Genomic DNA, 21,593 nt, shown 5'->3' on the forward strand with positions numbered 1-21,593 from the left:
CGCACTACCACTGCATGCAGGTAAAACTTGAGCCTGGCAAATCCCCGATCCTATACCCTTTCAAATCTGTGTATTTAAGAGAAATTGGATAAGCTGGGTGTAGAAGACAATGGGTTACATAAATAGAGCAGCCATTTAAAAAAAAAAAAAATCCAACAAATGTCTGCGTTTGCTAAGCAAGGCCATATTGGGTAGAGCACCTCTAACTTCGTAAAGTGAACAGCAGAACCCTTGTTGCAGTTGGTAGCTTTCTAAACTCGTGTCTTTGTCTCCAAGCCTTAGCCTGTCTGTCTGGGACACTGCTCACATGCAAATTCACAAGTTTTTGAGTTCTGTTAAATATCTGCTGTTGCCAACATACCCTTTGCTGAATCACAGTGCTGCATGTCGGTGCCAGCTTTTCAGACCGTTTTGGGCTGAGCTTCTTCCTAAATGTGCATCTGTTGCATTTCCAGCTGTGCGAGGACTAAGAGACATTAGAAGGTGCAGATTTGACGTACGCTGTGGCCCGCCACGCACATCTGGGCATCTCTTGAGATGTGCCAAGTGGCAGGCTGGCAGCTTCAGGCCCATGCAGCACAAGGGCAGGCTCCGGTTATCTCCCAGGACCTCGGCCCTTCTCGCAGTGTGTCACAGAGGGTGAGGATGGGCCACTACACAGGGGTGCAGATGTGACGTTTGTTAGAGAGAAACTTGTATTTGTGGTGGCACAGAGGACAGTGTAGGACTTTCAAGCATGGGATCCAGCAAAAAAAAATTTAAAAAAAATGTAAAGTTGTTGAGTTTCACCACATCCGAAAAAGGAAATTAAAGTTCTTTTAATTTTTCCATGAAGTTTAAATGACCATTTAAGTGCAGTTTTCATTTGTTTGAAAAAGGTGACATAATATAAATTAAGTAAAAAAAAAGGAAGAATACTAACCTGCAGCATGTGACCTTGTGTCTTTTTCTCCATAATTGGCATGGATAAAATTCAGTTAGTTGTTTATATGAACTTAACATTTTTCATATTATAGCACCAAGTACTGAGTTGCAGATGATTCCCTACCAGTTTTGTTTAATTCTTTACATCTGCTTATTTTCAAGGTGTCATTTCTGAGAGTGTTTTAGTGTTGGCGAAAGGAAGGGGCTTCTACTGGATTGACATATATTCTTTGTTAACTCCTCCTCTAAGCGGCATAATTGTTATTAGACACTTCAGGCCTTGTTTTAACAACTCTGAGAACGAGCAGATGTTGGCACAACTTTGTGTGATTTAGTATGAACAGAGGAGGAAAAAAGCAAAACAAAAACGGGGTGACATTTTTTTCATTGTTTGACTCAATATGGAGAAGCTGCCTTGTTTGCTTGGGTGAAAAGTGCCAAAGATGATATACATTTGCTCTTTTCAAGTCAAACATTTGCATTCCCTGTTAACCCAGAAGGTCTGTCTCTGCTGGAGAGACGGTTATCATCCCAAATAAACAGAACACCTTTCCCCTTATTCAGGAATAAGGCCCTAAAAAGAAGCTCGGGCATTGACCACCATTTTTAAAACTGCAAAATCAATAAGTGATGCGCACTGACACATTCCTATTTCTAAGTGTAAAATGAATTTTGATAGTAACTTTGCAATTTAAGTGGGCAGAACTAATTTACAGGTCTCGGAGACTTCTTGGTCCTAGAGGTCTGGTGATGTGAGTGGGTATGAGCTGTGAAATCGGCACTAGCTGTGAGTCACTGTTACACGGCCCCTCTTCTGGGCACCGCCGTGCCTTTGGAGACACCAGGGCTCATGTACAAGTGTACAATGCGAGACTTTCCAAAGGCATTTTGTGTTAAAACTTTATGCACATTGCAGTCTGAAGAGAGAAGACAAAGTCTGCTGCTGCCCGCTCTGATGCCATACATTTAACTGAAATGTGTTGGCAATGTGCATTTGTTCTACAAGGGCTTAATTTGAGGCCTAAATTCGGAGCAGCAGTGAGCAACACAGCACAAAGTCCTCACATCACCATTTGTAATGAGCACATGAAATGATATAATATGGCACAGGCGTTCAGAGAGGAGCAGTTTTAACTTCTGAAATAACGTATTTATTTGTGTGAAGCCAACTGAACAGAGAAATAATATTCCAGTGCTTTTGAAAACCTCAAAGACTAGAGCTTTGAAAAGTAAGCAAACTGTTGCTCTTTTGTTCTTCTGTAGGTTGGCTGTAACAAGGTGTACACCAGCACTTCAGATGTGATGACGCACGAAAACTTTCACAAGAAGAACGCACAGCTCATTAACGATGGCTTCCAGAGGTTCCGAGCCACAGAAGACTGTGGAACAGTGGAGTGCCAGTTCTATGGGCAGAAGACAACGCACTTTCACTGCAGGTGAGCGACGATGACCTTCATTCACAAACCCTGAGATGGAAGGGAGACCACTGAGCTTGTGCAGGGCCTCCCAGTACTCTCAGGCCTACGATCTCCATTGAGTGTTTGCCAGTCAGCTCCGGCCTATTGTAAAATTCACTCCATTGTGCCGTCTGTGAGACTAGAGAGGGACAAGACCTTCGGAAGTAGTAAGTCATATTGCTGTGCAATGTACAAGAAGCACATCTTCTGAGTCACACCCTCTATAAGGAAACCATCAGGTGGGCCAGAACTACTGTACCTGCTATTGAAGAGCGCTTTGCCAGTAGCAGCATAGGTGGCACAGTCTGTGGCACTGCTTCCTGATAGATCCTGGGCACACAGGGTCTGAATCCCAAATCATGGTGGTCTATACATTCATCTTGTGACTGCAAAGACGTGCAGGTTTGGTTAACTGCTGACTTCAAAGTGACCTTGTGATGGACGGCGGCCTTGGCTATCTCGGTTTGTCAGGCTTGTGCCCTGCGCTGTTAGGGTAGGCGCTTTTCTGCTGAAAACGTGAATAGGATTAAGCAAGTTTGAGAATGTTACATCATCAAGTACAAAATGAGTTTTTATTATCTTGTGACGATATTTGCTACTTTTTATCTCTCTCTCTCTCTCTCTCTCTCTCTCTCTCTCTCTCTATATATATATATATATATATATATATATATATATATATTTATATATATATATTTATATATATATATAAAATCCAACGTCTGTCTGTCTGTCTGTCTGCTTTTCACAAGAGAACTACTTCACGGATTTAGATTGGGTTTTTTTTCTAGAATTTTCTAGGACATTCAGGTTGATTTTGCGACTTCTCTCATCGTGCTAAGTATCATAGTTCGCTTGCGGTGCTGATTTATTTGTGCGGGTCCGAGAGACACAAGGTGGGGCCCACCTCACTTAGTCGCCAGCCTCATGTGTAACCTTACCTCCACCTAGTTAGCGAACGAGAGAACTACTTAACGGATTTAGATCGGGTTTTTTTCTAGAATTTTCTTGAACATTCCGGTTGATTTTGTGACTTCTCTCATCACGCTAAGTATCATAGTTCGCTTGTAGGAGCAGTGTATTCGTGGTAATCCGAGGCAGAGGCCGTGGGCCAAGGGGAGGGGGAAACGTGACATCAGGAGTGGGGAACCGGGCAGAGTCCTCCTCGCTGTCCTGTTTCACTTCTATGTGGGTGAAGCCGTGGGGGATTGCTAGTACAGTATATGTGAGTATATGTGCTACTTTCATAAAACTGGTAAGAAGATCGCGTGGAGTGCAGGTTTGAAGCATTTTTTGTCTTAACATAATGCTTTTTTTTTTTTTCCTTCTTTCTTTCCGTCTGTCCAGGCGTCCAGGTTGTACATTTACCTTCAAAAACAAGTGTGATATAGAGAAGCACAAAAGCTACCACATCAAGGATGATGCGTATGCCAAGGATGGTTTCAAGAAGTTCTACAAGTACGAGGAGTGCAAATATGAAGGCTGTGTGTATAGCAAGGCAACCAACCACTTCCACTGCATTCGGGCAGGCTGTGGCTTTACCTTCACGTCCACAAGTCAAATGACCTCCCACAAACGAAAGCACGAAAGACGACACATCCGCTCATCTGGGGTCCTTGGTCTTTCCTCATCCTTCCTTGTGCCCAAGGAGGAACCAGACGATTCCAGCAACGATGACCTTATGGACTTCTCGGCTATTAGCAGCAAGAACTCTAGCCTCAGTGCTTCCCCCACCACTCAGCCATCCTCCAGCATCCCCCTCATGCTTCCTACACCAACTACCACCATGTCGTCCTCTCAGGTGGTCAAACCCACTGCTAGCCTCTCTCCAGCCAGCAAGATGTCAACACTTTTAACCCAAGCTCTTCCTAGTACCATGCCGGTCGCTCTTACCCTCTCCAACCCAGCCTTATCTGCTTCAAATCCCTTTTTTCCCATCATTCCCCGGCTTCCACTACAGATTCCTGTCTCTGCTACTGGTTTAATATGTGCAGCTTCCTCCAATGCCACATCATCATCATCATCATCCAATGAATCGATCCCTCAGAGTGGCTCAGCATCTGGTGATTCTCCATTGGCGATCACATCCAGCTCACATGCGGCAACTTCCATAGTGGAGAAGATTTCCGCCAGCAAGGGCCTGATATCACCGATGATGGCCAGACTTGCCGCAGCTGCGTTCAAGCCCGCTGGGAGTGTAGAGACAGGTAGGAGAGTGTTTGTGTGTGACAACATTTACACCAGGCAGACTGTGGGGGGCTTGTCAAGGGGCGTACTTGGTGTCGTAGAGCAGCAACTCCTGCAAGTGTGTCAAATGCCCATCTCCAAACAGGATGGGTGCTTAGTTGATCCTTACAGCCCAAAAGAAAACAGAAAGGAAATGTTTGACTGTCGTAGCGTTTAATTCTGGTGTGACTGTGCGATAGACACACTTTCACTTCCAGTACATCGTCAGCTCCTCTCTGTCTTTTTCAAGAGTTACGTTCTGCCCAAGACTTGCAGAAGTCAAGAACTGTGCTGCTGATACCACCGAGCTCAGTAATGCACTTCAGTAAATGCCATATAGGACCGTACTGTGTGTGCAACGCCACAGTTAATATAAAGCCCTTCCATCCTGAATGTTACTGGCCGACCACAACCCAAGTAAAGGTCTCATCTCTGAGGAGCACCCGTGGTAAGGGACTGAGATCTGTCCAGTCACACAGATGGAACTGCTGCTGGCCGACAACGGTCATCAGAAACGGCCACAGAGGACCTTCTCTACGTAGAAGATCGGCAGTATAACACGTGCATTATGGAATAGCCTTACAACGGGGGGCGCATCTGAATGAAGTTGGGGTTAACATCAAAACCCAAAGTTTCTAAGTGTAACCGTACAGTAGATTGTCCTGTTTATAGTGGGCCTTCCCATGGTACAGTGGTGTGTGTAACAAGTACATCTCACTGGCGAGGAAAAGAGGATTGTGTGTAAAGAGGCAGTTACTGAAGGAGAAGGGGAAAAGAAAGACAACATGGCGCCGGTGATTTCTTTGGGTTACTACATAGCTGGCATTTTGTGTGGATGTTTAACTATACAAAATACAAATGTATGGTAATTACAACCCGTCAACCTCCAGACACAGACTCTGCTGGCTTAATGGCCATGTCATGTTCTGGGTGCAAATATACTGTAATAAACGTTAGACATAACATCCGTCCATCCATCCAGTATATAAACCTGCTTTATCCTGAGCAGGGAAGCGGGAGGCTATCCCAGCAAGCATAGCGTGAAAAGCCGATACAATCTCTGGACATCGTGGCACAGACACACACACACTCACTCACTCACTAGGGTCAATTTAGCGGCGCCAGTTCACCTAACCTGCATGTCATTGGACTGCACCAGGGTGAAACCCACAATGACACGGGGAGGACATGCAGACTCCACGCAGGACACGAATCCTGGGCTCCTTACTGTGAGCCGGAGAAAGAAAAGGATCTTCAGGAAAAGCAAATTCACAACATTTATTCTGCATTTGAAAAGAATTTGGTGTCTCTTTTCAGTTAGCAAAATTCCAGTTTTTAATCTAAAAACATTCAGTTTCAACAATAACGGCATATACCTGTGCTTAAGCAAGCTGTGCCAAAAGTCAGAAGAAAAATAACATTTAAAAATGAAGTTATACGCTTGAGGCGATGCTGTATTCATAACACGAATGGACGACTTTTAACAGATATGTTCAGAGATTTCTTTTCCTGCCCAGTTGCTGCCCCCCTTTAGATTCCTGCCATGTCCCAAAGATGTGTGTGACGAGGTGACTAAGGCAGTCTCATTGAGCTAGGGGGTTCTGCCAGGATAGGCAGCAGCCTGATGTGCTGAATAAAGGAGGTTAACTAAGGAGGGGGATGTACATTTAGTTATTTCTTCCAACAAATAAATACTTAAAATACAAAAAAAAATTCCAAGGGAATAAGCAGTAAAAATTGGTGTTACATTTGAAGAGCTTGTGACGTATTGTGAGTCGTTCAAACCGCACTACTGGCAGTGAGTGACCCTCTGCAAGTCAGTGGAGTGGAAAAACCCAAAGAAATGTCGCCGGTTGTATCTGACATGTCGTAAGACAAATAAGCAAGTGCTTTGCAAGGTAAAGGCAAGCGTGTGCCATATGATGGCAAGTAACGGCAATAAACAGGAACAGAAAACCGACAAAGAAGCAAAATGAAATCCTTCATTAATTATCTTTCCCTTTCTTGTGCCTATTGATGAAGCAGGAAGTTTAACTAATATACACATATATTATAGACTAGGGGGGCACCCAACCCTCAGTTGCGGCCAATCTGCAGCTCGTGTTGTGAAGAGGGGGTCTGAACGCACCCCAAGGAGATGCGGTCGCTCCTCCGAAACCCCCTCTTAAACGCTGATACAGTGGGAAACAAGTGCAGTTTTTTTTTTTTTACCTCCTCTTTGCTCGATCAGCTGCTGCTGCCGCCATGCCACATGATCTTCATCTCGCGCGGTGCCTCAAACATTTAAAAGCCTGTACAGCAGCTGTCCCACTCTTTGTCTTTTATTTCCGGCCCTGGTTGTGATTAAATCTCTTGGCACAAAATCTCATCTTGCGGGACTTGAGTTCTTGGTATTTTTTAGTTTATAATTTAAAAACGGAATAAGAATCCAAAAATCTAACAACATCACATAAAGTTTGATACATTCTGAAAAGAATGATACCAAACATATAAATGTAGGCTTTAAAATTAGCCAGATGTAAAGCATGACAAAAAAATTCACATAAAATCGTTGCACTTTTAGGCTTAGGATTTTATATATAGAGAGTAGATGAGGGAAACTTTTTAAAAGCTACATTTAAAAATTTTCACGGCTCACAACAGGGAAAAAAAAACTGAACATGAAAAGAAGGATCCATTATCTTTCTTCTGTTTTCCGCCAAGCCGAAGTGAAGATGCATTTTTTTTACATTGGTGAGATAGTGGAGCAGTAATTGGGCCCTGAAATCTCACAGCCACAGTGGGCACCGTGTTTTGCTCAAAGAGATTTGCCCCGTCTGTAGGTGTGCCGGCAGGAAGCCCTGAGCATGTGGCACCAGCTCCGCTTATTCAGCCCAGATAACCGCAAACACACACAGACACGCACGGTTCATGCTGGAGTTACCTCATGTAATGGCGTGTGAACGGATGTGTCCTGATCAGTAACGGGGCTCTGCCCGAGTCAAGGGCATTCCCAGTGCTCCACTTCGGTTTGACTGCACTCGTTCACTGGGTGTTACATTCAGTTGCAAATGCGCTTTTATTTTTACAAGTTGCTTTTTTTCCCTTTTTTTTATTGGGGCCAAGCAGATGAAGAGTTTCCTAATTAGACATGCTGTTACAACTCTGATTTTACAAGCATTGTAACTTACCACAAGTAATTACATGGTGGAACATTACTCCTGGACAGGCTCCAGATGCTGCCTTCTTGGAGATCACAAGTTGCTTTTCTTTTTTTAACTCGCTGAACACGTACATGCAGACTGCAACACATCTTTTACCGATGTCTGTCATCCTGAAGAGCTTCTGCTGGCAGGCAGGGGGACCCATGTTGGAAACAAAAAAGAAGTGAAGTCTTGACAGGGAGCAGCATTACCCTCTGTGCCAGTGGGTGGCCATTAAAGGTTACAGTATCTTATAATTATCGAATGAAAACATCAGAAAGTAAAACTGTATTTAGAGGCACAAATGAAAGAAAGATGACACCGTAAATTAGAAATCTGGAAAATAAGCATTTACCTTCCACATATAGTCGTGAGGTCATGGCATACATAGGAGCTCGGGTACAGTAAGGGGTGGTGAAAGCACCCTCATCAACCCACGGCCCGGGCTTTTTAGAATACGGTCTTATTGTGTATAGAGGCCTGGTCAGTGTTTTCTTTACTTTACAGAAAGTATTCAGACCCCTTCACTTTCTGCACACTTTATTGTATTGTAGATTTACTTTTAATTGGATACATTTGCCATCTTTGCCCTTCCACCTGCACTTAATAACCTACAATGTCAAAGTGAAAAACCTTTTCAGAAAGGTTTGCTAATGTACTAGAAAACTAAACTCACATAAGTACTCAGACCCTCAATTCAGTACTTTGGTAGAAGTTACAGCTTTGAGTCTTCTTGGTAATTCTCTACAAGGTTTGCACACCTGGATATGGTCAGTTTATCCCATTCTTCCTGGCAGATCCTCTCAAGCTCTATTAGATTGGATGTCTCTCTATAGGTCTCTCTACAGATGTTCTGTGGAGTTTTAAGACAGGGCTTTGTCTGAGCCACACAGGGACACTCAGAGACTTGTCCTGAAGCCAATCCGGCGTTGCCTTCATACTGTCAGGTGAAACATCGGCCCAGTCTGAGACCACGTGCACTCTGGAGTAGGTTTTCTTTAAGGACCTCTCTGTATTTGGCTGCATTCATCAGTCTCCCTGTCCTTGCTGCTAAGAAGACCCACCATAGCAGGATGCTGCCACCACCATGCTTCACTGTCGAGATGGGATTGAGCAGGCGATGAGCAGTGCTCACCTAAAGAGTTCAGTTTTGGTCTCATCAGACCAGAGAGTCTTCATCTTCATACTCTCAGAGTCCTGTTAAGCTGTCATATGTCTTTACCTCAAGAGTGACGTCTGTCTAGACCAGTGATTCTTAACCTTTTTTGAGTCCCAGACCCCTTTAAGAATCTGATGAAAGCTATGGACCCCCTTCCCTAGAAATATTCACATAAATACAACTTTGCATGCAATGAATATAATGTACTTTTTTATCGAGATTTGATTGTCTCATACATATATGACATACACAAAGTATTATTAAACTTTAAAGTAAACCATCTAAAAAAAAAACACTCCTTTTTTATGCAAAAACTAATAGCCACTCATAATAATTATGAAATACAATCCTCTTGTGCAAATTAAAACAGATCTACTACTATAATATTTTCTACTACCATTACTACACCATCTACTCTAAATCAACAGTACCGGGCTGTATAGTGAATATAAATGTTCATTTTTATCTGACCCTCACGGACGCCCTAGGAGTCCACGGACCTCAAGTTTTCTTAATACTGCACCATAAACTCTCGATTGTTCTCCGATCTCAGCAGAGGACTTCTGAAGCTCCGTTAGAATGACCATTGGGTTTTTGGTCCCCACCCTGACCAAGGCCCTTCTTGCTCAGTTACCCAGTTTGACTGGATGACCAACTCTGGGAAGTGTCCTGGTGGTTCTAATCTCCTTCATTTTCACAATGATTGAGGCCGCTGTGCTCCTGGAAACTCTCACAGCGTTTAGAAATGTCTTGCCCTGATCTACGCCTCAGCACTGTTTTGAGCATGTAGGTCCACAGAGAGTCCCTTGGTCTTCATGGGTTGGCTTTTGTCCTGTCATGCAGTGTGAATTGGAGGACCCTCTTTACAGAGGTGGCTGCCTTACTAAACGACGTCCAGTGTGCCACAGGTGAACTCCAGGCAACTTCCAGAAAACATCTCAAGGAGAATTAAAGCAAACCACACTCTGCAGTGGCACAGACAAGGATCTGAATACTTATAGGAATGAGTTTTTGATTTGTAATAAATTTTCGATTTGTCATTATGGGCTATTGAGTGTGCAGCTGATTGATGGGCAAAAATGTCAAATGCATCCAATTCAAAATCAAAGTGTGCAGAAAGTGAAGGGGTCTAAATACTGTCCGAGTCCACTGTAGAAGTGGCAGAGTAGCCATGAGAGAGAGTCAGCCTGTCTTTATGATTTCACCATCTCAAGGTGTTAACTAACAATAAATTGCCCCGGCAGCAGCAGGTTTGGACCTGCATTTAATATTTAAAAATGTGGTTCTGTGGCCATGTTGTTATGACTTAGTGCATGGATACTAAAAGAAACGCACAGTATGAGAGTCATGGTGTGGCCTGTTGAACAAGAGACTATTCAAGATATGAAAGACTAAATGCAAAGAAATGGTCTCTTACGATAAATAAATCTAATGTTGTCAGAAAGCGGTCTGGAACTCCCACTTTTGTGTGCAAATACACAGTCACAAAGTCAACTTTGGTTTATCAGCAAAAACACTTACTGTTAAATGTCTTCGTGTATCTTTGATTTTTTTCATTCCCAATATTTGGACAATAAGACACTTGACAAAGGAGAGGAGACCATTCAGTGCATCAGGCCTGTTTGTTTAGCTCAGCTGTCCCAACGCCTCCTCCAGGTTCTTCCTCGAAAAAGAGAGCAGTGCCATCCACAGTGGACTGCCTCCTTCCCTTCTTTGTCTGCCAACTCGTTGCGAAGAAGCCTGCCCGGCCTCAGAAAGTCAATCAGTGCCGGAGCACTTAGCTCAGGACTTCAGAGGTCATTCTAGGGACCGCTTCATTGTTGCTCCCCTCTGCCTTTATTTTTAATAAAATACCACTTACCTTCCACAGAAAAGCACGGCTTTCTCTGTATTGCCGAAGGGCAAATTAATATTTCAGCCACTTGGGCATTGTGGAGAAAGCCAGGATGTGCACACTTCTGTCAGCCTGATTCTGTGTATGTGCGAGTGGTTTGTTCTTCCTCCCACTTCCCACGTTCCGATTTTGTTTAAATTCTTATCACAAAATACCTATCCAGAAAATATGATTGGGAGGTCATGCTATTTGAACTGATCTGATTGGTTGTCAGGTTCAATCTGAGTGACATGCCAGATGTTCCTCTTGGGCATGCTCAGTTTTGGGGCCTCGGCCGTTGCCAAGGTGACACAGGCAGCCAAATATGGAAGGAAGGGTAACAACCAGTCTAATTCTGCCACTTTTCCTCAGCATTAGTGCTGTATTTAATGAGTAGTTAAGAGACAGTCCAGCAAATGAGTTGTGACAAGTGCTACTGAAAAAAGAGTCTTTTTCTCTTATTCCTCCTCTCCCTCAATCACCACTTAAAAGCCCGATAGCCTTGACGGCTTGACATAATTTTGCAATAATTATCACTCCAAGTACTCTTTTGGCTGGGACAGAAGTCAGGTCAGATCTCATCAAAGAAAATAATGCTGACCAACAATAACGCTTCCTCTCCCTCTCTCTGTCTCTCCCTCTCCTCTGTCTTTTTTATGCCTCTCCGCAGGAAATGGGCTGCAAGGGAGCATGGCCAGGTTTAATCTGGTTCAGGTGAAGCAGGAGCCCTTAGATGGAAGCACAGCAACCTCCCAGGATTCCTTGCAGGAGAAAAGTTTGGATCTCAGCAAAAAAGAGCAGAGGTAGTGCCTACTCGTAATGGTGCTCTAAGAAATCAGTGTGCCACGCTGCCATGATGGGGATGAGGGGTGGGGGGGGGGGAGTTGGCTACAGGTCGGTTCTCTTGACCGAGACTAATTATTTATCAAGGAGAGCTATAATTTAATTTCAGTCCAGTATGATAAAAGACTTAAGGGAGGGACGTGGAAGGGGCCACCGATTCAGATGATAAAAGTGCTCTGCCAGGTCAGAGCCGAGGAAGGGGAACGGACGGATTTTTAGCAAGAAACGCAAAGCCCAGCTTGAGACAATTTAACATGTAAATTGAGCCTCCGCCTTTGCCGTTTTCTAAGATTATCTTAGGACTGAATTATATTACCAGCATTCATTATTCATCGTGCCTCTGTAATTCCCTTTACACTTGAGTCAGGTCTGCAGTATCTTCAAAGTGACTGCTCCGTTTTCGGCTAGTTGGTCTGCTGCATACTGTGTACTGTAGAGTCTTCCAGGCTTTGGGGTCTTTGGGTTTGTATGTATATGTCATCACTTGAGGCCCCGTACTCTCACACAATATATCCGGTCTTTATTTTCTGTAGTCTGCCCCCCAAAACACCGGCCTGTTCTCTAGCTGAAGCCGTCTTGATTTTTTTACAAGCGTTTCTTGGCACACGTTGGTCTCACTTTGAACGAAACCTCAGGGTTTTGGTTTTCTTCTTTTTTTTTTTTACTTAGTTAATAAGCAGCTGGTTTTTTTTTTTTATTTGCAGAAAGTCTGTGATGAATGTTAATATTTACTGTTCTCATGCAAATCTTGACTAAACATTGTTCATTTTCCTTGTTCCAGTAATGAATCAAACGGACACCCTGCACCGGGAAATACATCTCTTTTATCCTCGCTTATGAATAAGGTAAGATCCATCCATCAAACGGCTTTCATCCCGAGACAAATTAGCAGGACGCAGAGGGGGCTGTTTGTTTTTTAATGTTTCACCGCTAATAAGATGAGTTTGTACCATTTAAATTTTCAAGCCATTTTTCATACAGCATAATTTCAGCCCACTGCTCACAAATTAATATAATGAACTAGTAGGGGGATGCATCTCCAGATATATGGAGATGTTTATTTTTTGATGAGCTGTTTTGAACCTGGCATCCATGAAGACTTTCTCTCCCCCCCCCCGTATGCTTTGCAAATCATATTCTTGAGGAAAAAAAAAGAAATAATATCCTTCATTTTTAATATTAAAAAATGAATCACAGTCTTGGAGCTGAGGTAGAGGATATTTAAATATTGTATGTTTTCTGGAAATGAATTGTAGGCATATTCAATCATATACCTTACAGATTGAAATAAATACTTTGTGGAGATCCATTAGAGTGATGATTTAAGGAGGCGTTGCGCGGCGCGGCTGTGAAGGCATTTGCCTCCATGGTGATATACGGAGCGTGAAATGGTGGAGGAGGGTGACCTGTCCAGCTGAAGGACCCCACAAGGTGGGAGAGGTGCAGCACTAGAGGCCTTAGCTCAGGGTCGCCACTGGATGAGAACATAAGAAATCTGACAAAGGAGAGGAGGCCATTGTGTCCATCAAGCCCATTTGTTTAGCTAACAGCTAAGCTGTCCCGGCCTCTCATCCAGATTCTTCTTAAAGGTTGGCAAGGTCTCTGCTTCAACTACACGTCTTAGCAGTTTGTTCCAAAGTCCCACAACTCTTTGCATAAAGAAGAGCTCCCTTTTCATTTCCACTCATGTCCTCTGTAACGTTCTGAAAGAAGGTTGCTGGATCTGCTTTATCGATGCCTTTTGAGGATTTTGAAGACATGGTCTCCTGCGCTTGAGGCTACGTGGGTTGAATTCTCTGAGCCTGGCACTGTAGGGCATGTCCTTAAGTCCCGAGATGCTCTTGACAGGCCTCCTCTTTACCTCTTCAATTGCTGCTTTGTCTTTCTTGTAGCATGGAGACCAGAACTGCACACAACACTCCAGATGTCAGTCCATCCATCCATCCACTCATTTTCCAACCCACTATATCCTAACACAGGGTCACGGGGGTCTGCTGGAGCCAATCTCAGCCAACACAGGGCGCAAGGCAGGAACAAACCCCAGGCAGGGCGCCAGCCCACTGCAGCACTCCAGATGTGTTTGAGCATAACATCCCTTGCCTTAAATCTTTATGATATAACCTAACATATTATTTGCCTTTTTATCCACTTCTGTACATTACTTCTTCTTCTTCTTTCGGTTGCACCCATTAGGGGTTGCCACAGCGGATCATCTTCTTCCGTATCATTCTGTCCTCTGCATCTTGCTCTGTTACACCCATCACCTGCATGTCCTCTCTCACCACATCCATAAACCTTCTCTTAGGCCTTCCTCTTTTCCTCTTCCCTGGCAGCTCTATCCTTAACATCCTTCTCCCAATATACCCAGCATCTCTCCTCTGCACATGTCCAAACCAACGCAATCTTGCCTCTCTGACTTTGTCTCCCAACCGTCCAACTTGAGCTGACCTTCTAACGCACTCATTCCTAGTCCTATCCATCCTCGTCATGTTGCATCAACATAAACCCCTAAATCCCTTTCAGAGGCTGCTTCCTATGGGGCACTGTCTCCCATCTTGTATTTATAATTGAGGTTCTCTTTGCCCACGTGTAGCACTTTTCTACATTCTGAATTGGGATCAATGAACTTAATTCATCGAATCTAACCTGCATTTTCCAGATGTTGACCCAGTTCTAAAGCATCTTGATGCCATGGCCAAGGATCTCAGTTAAAGATACAGATGGCACAGTCTTAGCAGGGCCTGAAATTCAATAGTTGAGAAATCTGTAAATGGGACTCAGTGATGGGAATTCTAGATCAAGAGAAAAACGCACCCGGCGGATTGTCTTTCACGCGTCACTCACAGCAGTGGGTCCTTATGGTAAAATCTGCACGTTATTGACTTTCCACCACTGGTGCATGTGGTGGCATCACAAAAGAGAGAGACCATTCACAGATTGCTGACCACTGGGCAGGCTCTGGTGGTCCGAAGTGCATGTCAAACCTGAAACTAAGGGACAGCACAGACTAGACAGGCTGTTGGTTTCTTGGAGCATCTTCTTTTTTTATTGATTGATTGATTGATTGGCACTGTGTAGCAATGCTGATTTTTGTTTAGCCCATAATGTTGTCTTTCATACAAATGAGAAGTGTGCTGCTCCTCTTTCTTTGCTGCAGATTTCGCAGGCCAATGTGGGATTCTTCAACACACTGAACATCAAGTCGGAGATGGAGAACAGCCATGTGGGCGACGGCCCTGAAGCCATTCAGTTTTTGGGCCCAGCGGGGAAAGCTCCGCTTCAAGAGAAGACAGCCGAGTTCTGGAAGACCTACTTGAGGAGGTAAGAGACTTGCAGACCTGCTGATCTGATTCCTTGTCTTCTAATTGCCGTTGTTATTTGGCTCATTCTGTGGTTTCCCACCGTCAGGTTTGATACAGAAGATTTCTGCGAAGGGACTTGTGATTTCCTACACAAATGTCACTTCCATTGTCTCGTGGAGGACTGTGGCGCCCTTTTCAGCACATTGGACGGAGCCATTAAACACGCAAAGTGAGTGTCACTTCTGTCGTAACTTTACCTTCCATTAAACCTTTCAAGAATTGTATTTGGCTGGAGAGCATTGTGCTCCAGCACCCGATGAGCTGCAGTACAAGGGCGTCCGAGAGGAACCTGGCAGTTGTTTATAGGAGAATCCTTCCCGCAGACTGGAGTACCAGATCTGAGGTGTGCCTTCTCTTTTCAGTTTCCATTTCAGAGCCGCAGTCAAAGTGAAAACAGAGCCGTTGCTGAACCCGACTGGTGAGAACAGGGTGCCGTCTGACTCGAACGCCTCACAGCATCCTGCTTCAGCTCACAGTGGAGAGCTGCCTACAGTTAGCCCTGCTGCCATCTTTACTTCTGCTCCATCGTTGCTCACATGGAAACAACTGACTGGCTCCATTCCCCAGCTTCCTGCCTCCGTACCAAGCCTGGGGGCTGCTGCCTCCCAACTAGCGACCACCTCGTTGGAGAACGCCAAACCCCAAGTGAAACCGGGATTTCTCCAGTTCCAGGACAAGTTAGTGTCTGAAACAAGCCAATGGTGTCCAAAGTCGTGTCATGAGCAGACATTACACTCACGCACACGGGTCTCCCTAACGCCTGCTGCAGGCACAGGTGGCCATGACTACCTGAAATAAAGGGGTCTTTACGACAGGAGTCCTGCACAGGTTTGCTTCAGTTTCTTTTTGGGTCAGTGCATACACTGTATTTTCACTCAACTGTAACACCGTTTTGATTTAACTGCCATGTAGATTCCTCATGAAACCAGAGTAGGATTTAGTGAAGGCCTAACTGGTTAGTGAAAATATATTTTATCCACTGGATATTTTTAGAAGATGGTGTAACAGCAAATACATCAGGTCTTCAGGGAATATTCATTGAAATGAGACCTGATATTATGCATTGATGCCTCCATGTAGAATAATTGCCCTGCAAATGATTGATCAATAAAATACTTCACGATTGTAACCGGTAGACCTTCAGATCTGCGTCTGAGCTGCGAGGATTACACTGCTGACCACCCAACACTTAGCGGCCACACCTTTGTCTCCTTAAATCAGCTGCCTTATTATTATTCATTTTTAATAAAGTTATTTTTTTTTTCCTCACTGCAGTGACCCCTGCTTGGCCACAGACTGCAAATATGCAAACAAGTTTCACTTCCATTGTCTTTTTGGAAACTGCAAATATGTGTGCAAGACGTCGGGCAAGGCTGAATCCCACTGCCTGGATCACATCAACCCCAACAACAACCTGATGAATGTCCGCGACCAGTTTGCTTACTACTCCCTGCAGTGTCTTTGTCCCAACCAGGTAGGATAACAGTGTGCAGAGGTCACAATTTGATTGGGCCAATTGCACATATCTGACATTAAAGGTGCTCCATGTTAGAAAGCAAAACAAAGATAGAAATCATTTTACGATGAATGTTGCTAGACTTTAGGGGGTTAATGAAATCTGAATATCCTTGTTAAGAGCAGGTTATGACACCCACACAACAATTCCAAGATAACAGGTGCTTGAAACTTTGGATCAAAGCCCTACATTGAACATCTGTCAGGGGAATTCCGACGAAGGGATTAGAAAGCCCACTACAGACGCATTGTAATTGGATGAAGGTACATTTATTTTAGTTAGCGCATTTCAAAACTACAAAAAAGTGCTGTCAAAGTATACTGCGTGCCTCGCCATTTGCTTTGTGAGGCCTAAAGTCATTTGTAGTACTTACTGGGGTTAGGCATCAGACAGGACCCTTACCAGTAAATTACGAATGCTGTCTTCAGTCAGGGTTATACATGGCACCAATCTCAGATGCTTTATTGTTTGATATATATATATTTTTATTATTAATTAATTTTTTTTTATTACAGCAATGTGAGTTCCGAATGCGTGGACACTACCACTGTCTGCGGCCTAACTGCTCCTTTGTCACGAACATCACAACCAAGCTACCCTGGCACATTAAGAAGCATGAGAAGGCAGAACGCAGAGCTGCTAATGGATTCAAATACTTCACAAAGCGGGAAGAGTGTGGCCGACTAGGTAATAATAACTGATTGTATTCAACAGAAACCCCTTCCACCACCCATCATATGACTTAAGTTGATGTCACATTACGCGACTCCTTGTTGTGAGGCATTTCAGACTTGCTGACTGCATGCAGTTGCTGATCTCCACATTCGCTCATGTCAGTCTAAATAACTGAAATTCGCTGTCCCGGTCTAATTTACCGACTACAGGCCGACCTTCCAGGACAGCCATGCTTGCTCCTTTTTCTTTGTGCCACCCAATAGCTGCCTGCCCGACAGAGCCAGCACTATAGGAAGGGTTAACACGTACAATGAGTTCAGCCACAGTCTCTTTCTTTTCTTTTTGCCATTCTGTCGTGGTGTGTAAAACATGAAACATCAGACAGACAAGCTTCTCTTCTGTCTGTATAGTCCAAAATGGCAGCATGCCTTATTCCTCGTCGCTGCATTACCATATATACTCACGTATAAGTTGGGTCATGAAATCCGAAAAAATCGATTATAAAATCAGACCCCAACTTATATACCCGTTCAAAAATGCAACACTTTTTTTTTTTTTTACATCTTCTTGTTTCCTCCAATCTCGCACCAATTTCTCAGACACATTGAATTTTGTTGCAGCAGCACAGTTACCAATTTCTTTCACTACTTCAACGACGTTTAATTTTAAACCAGCTTCATATTTTCTTCTGATCTAACGCTCCATCGTAGATAAGGGATGCTCTTACGATAAAGGTGTATGAGGGTGGGAGATACAAAAAACACAAAACATTGCAAACGTTGCTTTGAAATAGTTCGGGTATTACCGCATGGTCATGTAGGCACAATACACAGAAAAGAAAGGCCGTGTGCTCTGTGGTTACTCTCTCAGGCGGGTGTTAGCATATCATAACTTCTTGGACAAATAGCATGAGTTTTCCGCATTCGACTTATACAACCGACATTATAAAATACTGGAAATTATACAGTAAAATCAGGCCCCGACTTACTGTACCCACGAGTATATACTGTATATGCATTGTTCTTCTAGAAGAGCATTTGCTGGATGTTAGCTGTCATGCACACACGGAGGCCCCTACGACTCAACACAAAATCATTTTGTCGGGGCGAGTTGTGGGCTAGTTAAAGTGGGTCGCTGAGTATGTCACGTTATACGGCGTTTCATGGATGCACACCACTGACTGTGTTTCCGACTTTCTAAGGTAATGCAAACAAAGGCTATGACTTTATGATCACTGGGAAAGCCGCCCTATGTGACATGGCCTTATGAGGACCTTTGGATTCTCATGTGTCATACTGGCAGCTAGTGAATATGCTATACTGAACTAGTTATTGTATTATCCATAAATAATACAAAGATAAAAATTAGAATGTCCTCATGAACGTGTCAAATTGCCTCATTTACCCCAGGGATCAGAGCAGTACCCGACATGATGCTGTTGACCATTTCGTAAATATATGCATTAGCTAAGCAGTCGTGCAAATACATGAATGGAGCACCATAGTGGCCGTACAGCCGTTGCCCAGTAGATACAATGGCTTATGCATACAGATGAAGCTGCTCGCCATTCCAAAGTCACAATTCGCATTTTGAATGTGGACTGTCAGGTAAGCCTCAGACGTATTCCCTGTTCTTCTCTAAATCAGTGGGTAGCCTCCACACCTCACCCCCCGTTCATGCCAAGTGGCTGTGTAAAGCTGTATGGATTAGCAGGGTACATAACATAGCATGTCGGAGGGCCACCTCCACACCTGAAATGTACATTTATTTAAATTATTTGTCTTAGCTTGGTGCTGGAAGGGTGCCCAACTCAATGTCCCTTTAAATGCCCATGCATGGTGGTGTGCAGTATACTGTACTAAAAATAAATGTCTACTGTTTTTATCCAGACTGAAGTATCACATCCATAGTTCTCCTAATTTCAGTCTCCTTTTTTAGAAGCCTTCAGGAAACTGAGCACTTGGCTCCTCCGCAGCAGCTTTAATTCATTTCACTTTAGAATCTCAAGCTGTCCATTGTGTTTTCAGTCCTTTGTTACATTTGGGTGTACACTCTGTTGGCATCATTTTAGCAACAGTTGATGTCACCAGTTTCTTCTAAAGAAAATCTGACTTAGCCGTACTCTATAAACCCTACAGTGCACGTCACAGGGATCCCTGGTGTAGCGATTTCTGTGTGAAGAGCCTTCAGATGAAACCACACTTCATTTTTTCAAGTTTGTATTTCTTCAAGATTCCATACAGATGTTTTAAAGCAAACAGGTAAAAGCACAACTGTGCTCAGTGGGGCCAGACAGAGACCAGTGCTTACATTTTTTTAAAAACATTTATTAAAACAACTGTCTCTTGTCCTGTCAGGTGTAAATTTGGGCCTATAAGCAGCTTGCCAGGTTCCTTCTCTGAAGTGCAGTCTGATTTCCTCAGCGTGCTAAAACTTTGTCATTCATCCATCCATCCATCCATTTTCCAACCCGCTGAATCCGAACACAGGGTCACGGGGGTCTGCTGGAGCCAATCCCAGCCAACACAGGGCACAAGGCAGGAAACAATCCTGGGCAGGGTGCCAGCCCACCACAGGACACACACAAACACACCCACACACCAAGCACACACTAGGGCCAATTTAGAATCGCCAATCCACCTAACCTGCATGTCTTTGGAATGTGGGAGGAAACCGGAGCGCCCGGAGGAAACCCACGCAGACACGGGGAGAACATGCAAACTCCACGCAGGGAGGACCCGGGAATCGAACCCAGGTCCCCAGATCTCCCAACTGCGAGGCAGCAGCGCTACCCACTGCGCCACCGTGCCGCCACTTTGTCATTCAATGTAATTTAAAAACACGTAGAACCAGAAGTACACATTATTATCGTCGTCATCATTGGCAGTCCTTACAGGGAGCCCAACTGGGAAGTGAAAAGCACATGTTAACAAATGAAGAGTGCAAATACTGAGGCATCGATAATGTGAGTTAGGTTCTGAGGGGGGTGGGGGGCTCAGGTAGACACACAAGCCTTCTGCTCTCGCCCCTTGAGGCTCAGTAAAGATCGTTTTGCAGGTTAATTTACGGAAACCATATTACAACTTTTACTTTCGCTACAGTCAAGTTCGGTCATCTTCTATGTGCTTTGCCAGAGGCCGCAGTGGGGTGGGCGATACGTACAAAGAGCAGGAACTCAACCATTGTGAGCTTGTAACCTGCATTTACTGGGAATTCCTCGTTCATGAGGAACAATTGCAAGCGCCATCATGAACGGCGTTCAACAGCCCACCCACAGCTCTCAGTGCTGGGCAGACATACGGTGACCTGTTCAATGCATTGCGCATGGAGCCCCAGACATCTAAGGACACCTCAGACCTGTTATTGCTCAATCTCAAGTGTTGCTGCTACACGATAAGGTCCTTGGAATTGTTTGTCTGCTGCACATGGCTGTGAATAGACAGTATTAGACAGCTGAAAAGGGTTTCTCTTTTGTAATAGCGGATAAGGCTTTACTGTATACGTATTGTGGTTGAGTAAAGGACAGCAAGTTCCACGAGGAAATGTTGGGTCACCAACCTGGTTTCCCCCCATTTAATCAAACTGAATACAAATAAATAAAATCGGCCACAATGGGTGAACGTAAGGGGCGGAGTCAATTGCCCTCATTGGGCGTCTTCTCAGTACTGCGGAGGGAAAAGGAGAGGAGAAAGTTAGCGCCAGTGGCCCCTCTCGACCAGGAGGGTACTGCATACCTCAGATGGGACCCAGAGAATGGCTCACAAACATGCAAGTGCCTTGAACATGGGAAAGATGCTATATAAGTGAAATGTATTATTATTATTAGTAGTAGTAGTATTATTTATTACAGTATGCAGGTTCAAGTCTACTACTGTTACTTCTGTTCCTATAAAATGTGTGAGAAAAGGTTCAGATGCTTCACTCACACACAAGCAGCCTTCAATGCTGGATGTGAAGAGATATTCAGGAGCAGGACTTGAGGCCATTTTTGCCTTTCTGAGGGACTAAATTGTGTAAAAGAAGGTATGAAGCCCAGGGTGCGTACAGCCGCCCTAACCCCGACACAGGCAGGCAGGACTCGGGTTCAGCACACAACAATCACTTTATACAGAGCACAGCACCCAAGGCACAGTCCTTCCCACTCCAGTCCTCCACACAGGTTTTTGTCCTTTCTCCTCCCGACTCTGGCTGTGACTTCTGGCAACTGGCCCCTTTTTATAGGGCACCCTGAAGGACTCCAGGTGCCCAATGCGCTTCTTCCGGCAGCTTTTCCGGGTGTGGCGGAAGTGCTGCCAAATAGGGCCCTGCAGATGTCCATATGCCCCCTGCCGGTGGCCACGGGCCCCAACAGGGTTGAGCTTCTGTGCTCCTGACCC

General features: G+C 44.3%; 1 protein-coding gene across 9 annotated transcripts in view; it reads left to right on the forward strand.

Annotated features, from left to right (window-relative positions):
* Positions 1-21,593, forward strand: part of casz1 (castor zinc finger 1) — a 601,697-nt gene that overhangs the window by 566,470 nt on the left and 13,634 nt on the right. For 8 of the 9 annotated variants that reach the window (XM_051931297.1, XM_051931302.1, XM_051931301.1 and 5 more), the window contains 10 exons: positions 1-20; positions 2,188-2,360; positions 3,729-4,588; positions 11,492-11,624; positions 12,446-12,509; positions 14,822-14,985; positions 15,073-15,195; positions 15,389-15,703; positions 16,302-16,500; positions 17,058-17,229. The exon at positions 1-20 is cut by the window's left edge and continues 145 nt beyond it. In XM_051931297.1, the coding sequence (XP_051787257.1) occupies positions 1-20; positions 2,188-2,360; positions 3,729-4,588; positions 11,492-11,624; positions 12,446-12,509; positions 14,822-14,985; positions 15,073-15,195; positions 15,389-15,703; positions 16,302-16,500; positions 17,058-17,229 (2,223 nt within the window). The remainder of the gene's footprint in view (positions 21-2,187; positions 2,361-3,728; positions 4,589-11,491; positions 11,625-12,445; positions 12,510-14,821; positions 14,986-15,072; positions 15,196-15,388; positions 15,704-16,301; positions 16,501-17,057; positions 17,230-21,593) is intronic. The other variant, XM_051931303.1, reaches the window with a different exon arrangement.

The sequence above is a fragment of the Erpetoichthys calabaricus genome, chromosome 8 (genome assembly GCF_900747795.2).
Source record: "Erpetoichthys calabaricus chromosome 8, fErpCal1.3, whole genome shotgun sequence".
Classification (NCBI taxonomy): domain Eukaryota; kingdom Metazoa; phylum Chordata; class Cladistia; order Polypteriformes; family Polypteridae; genus Erpetoichthys; species Erpetoichthys calabaricus.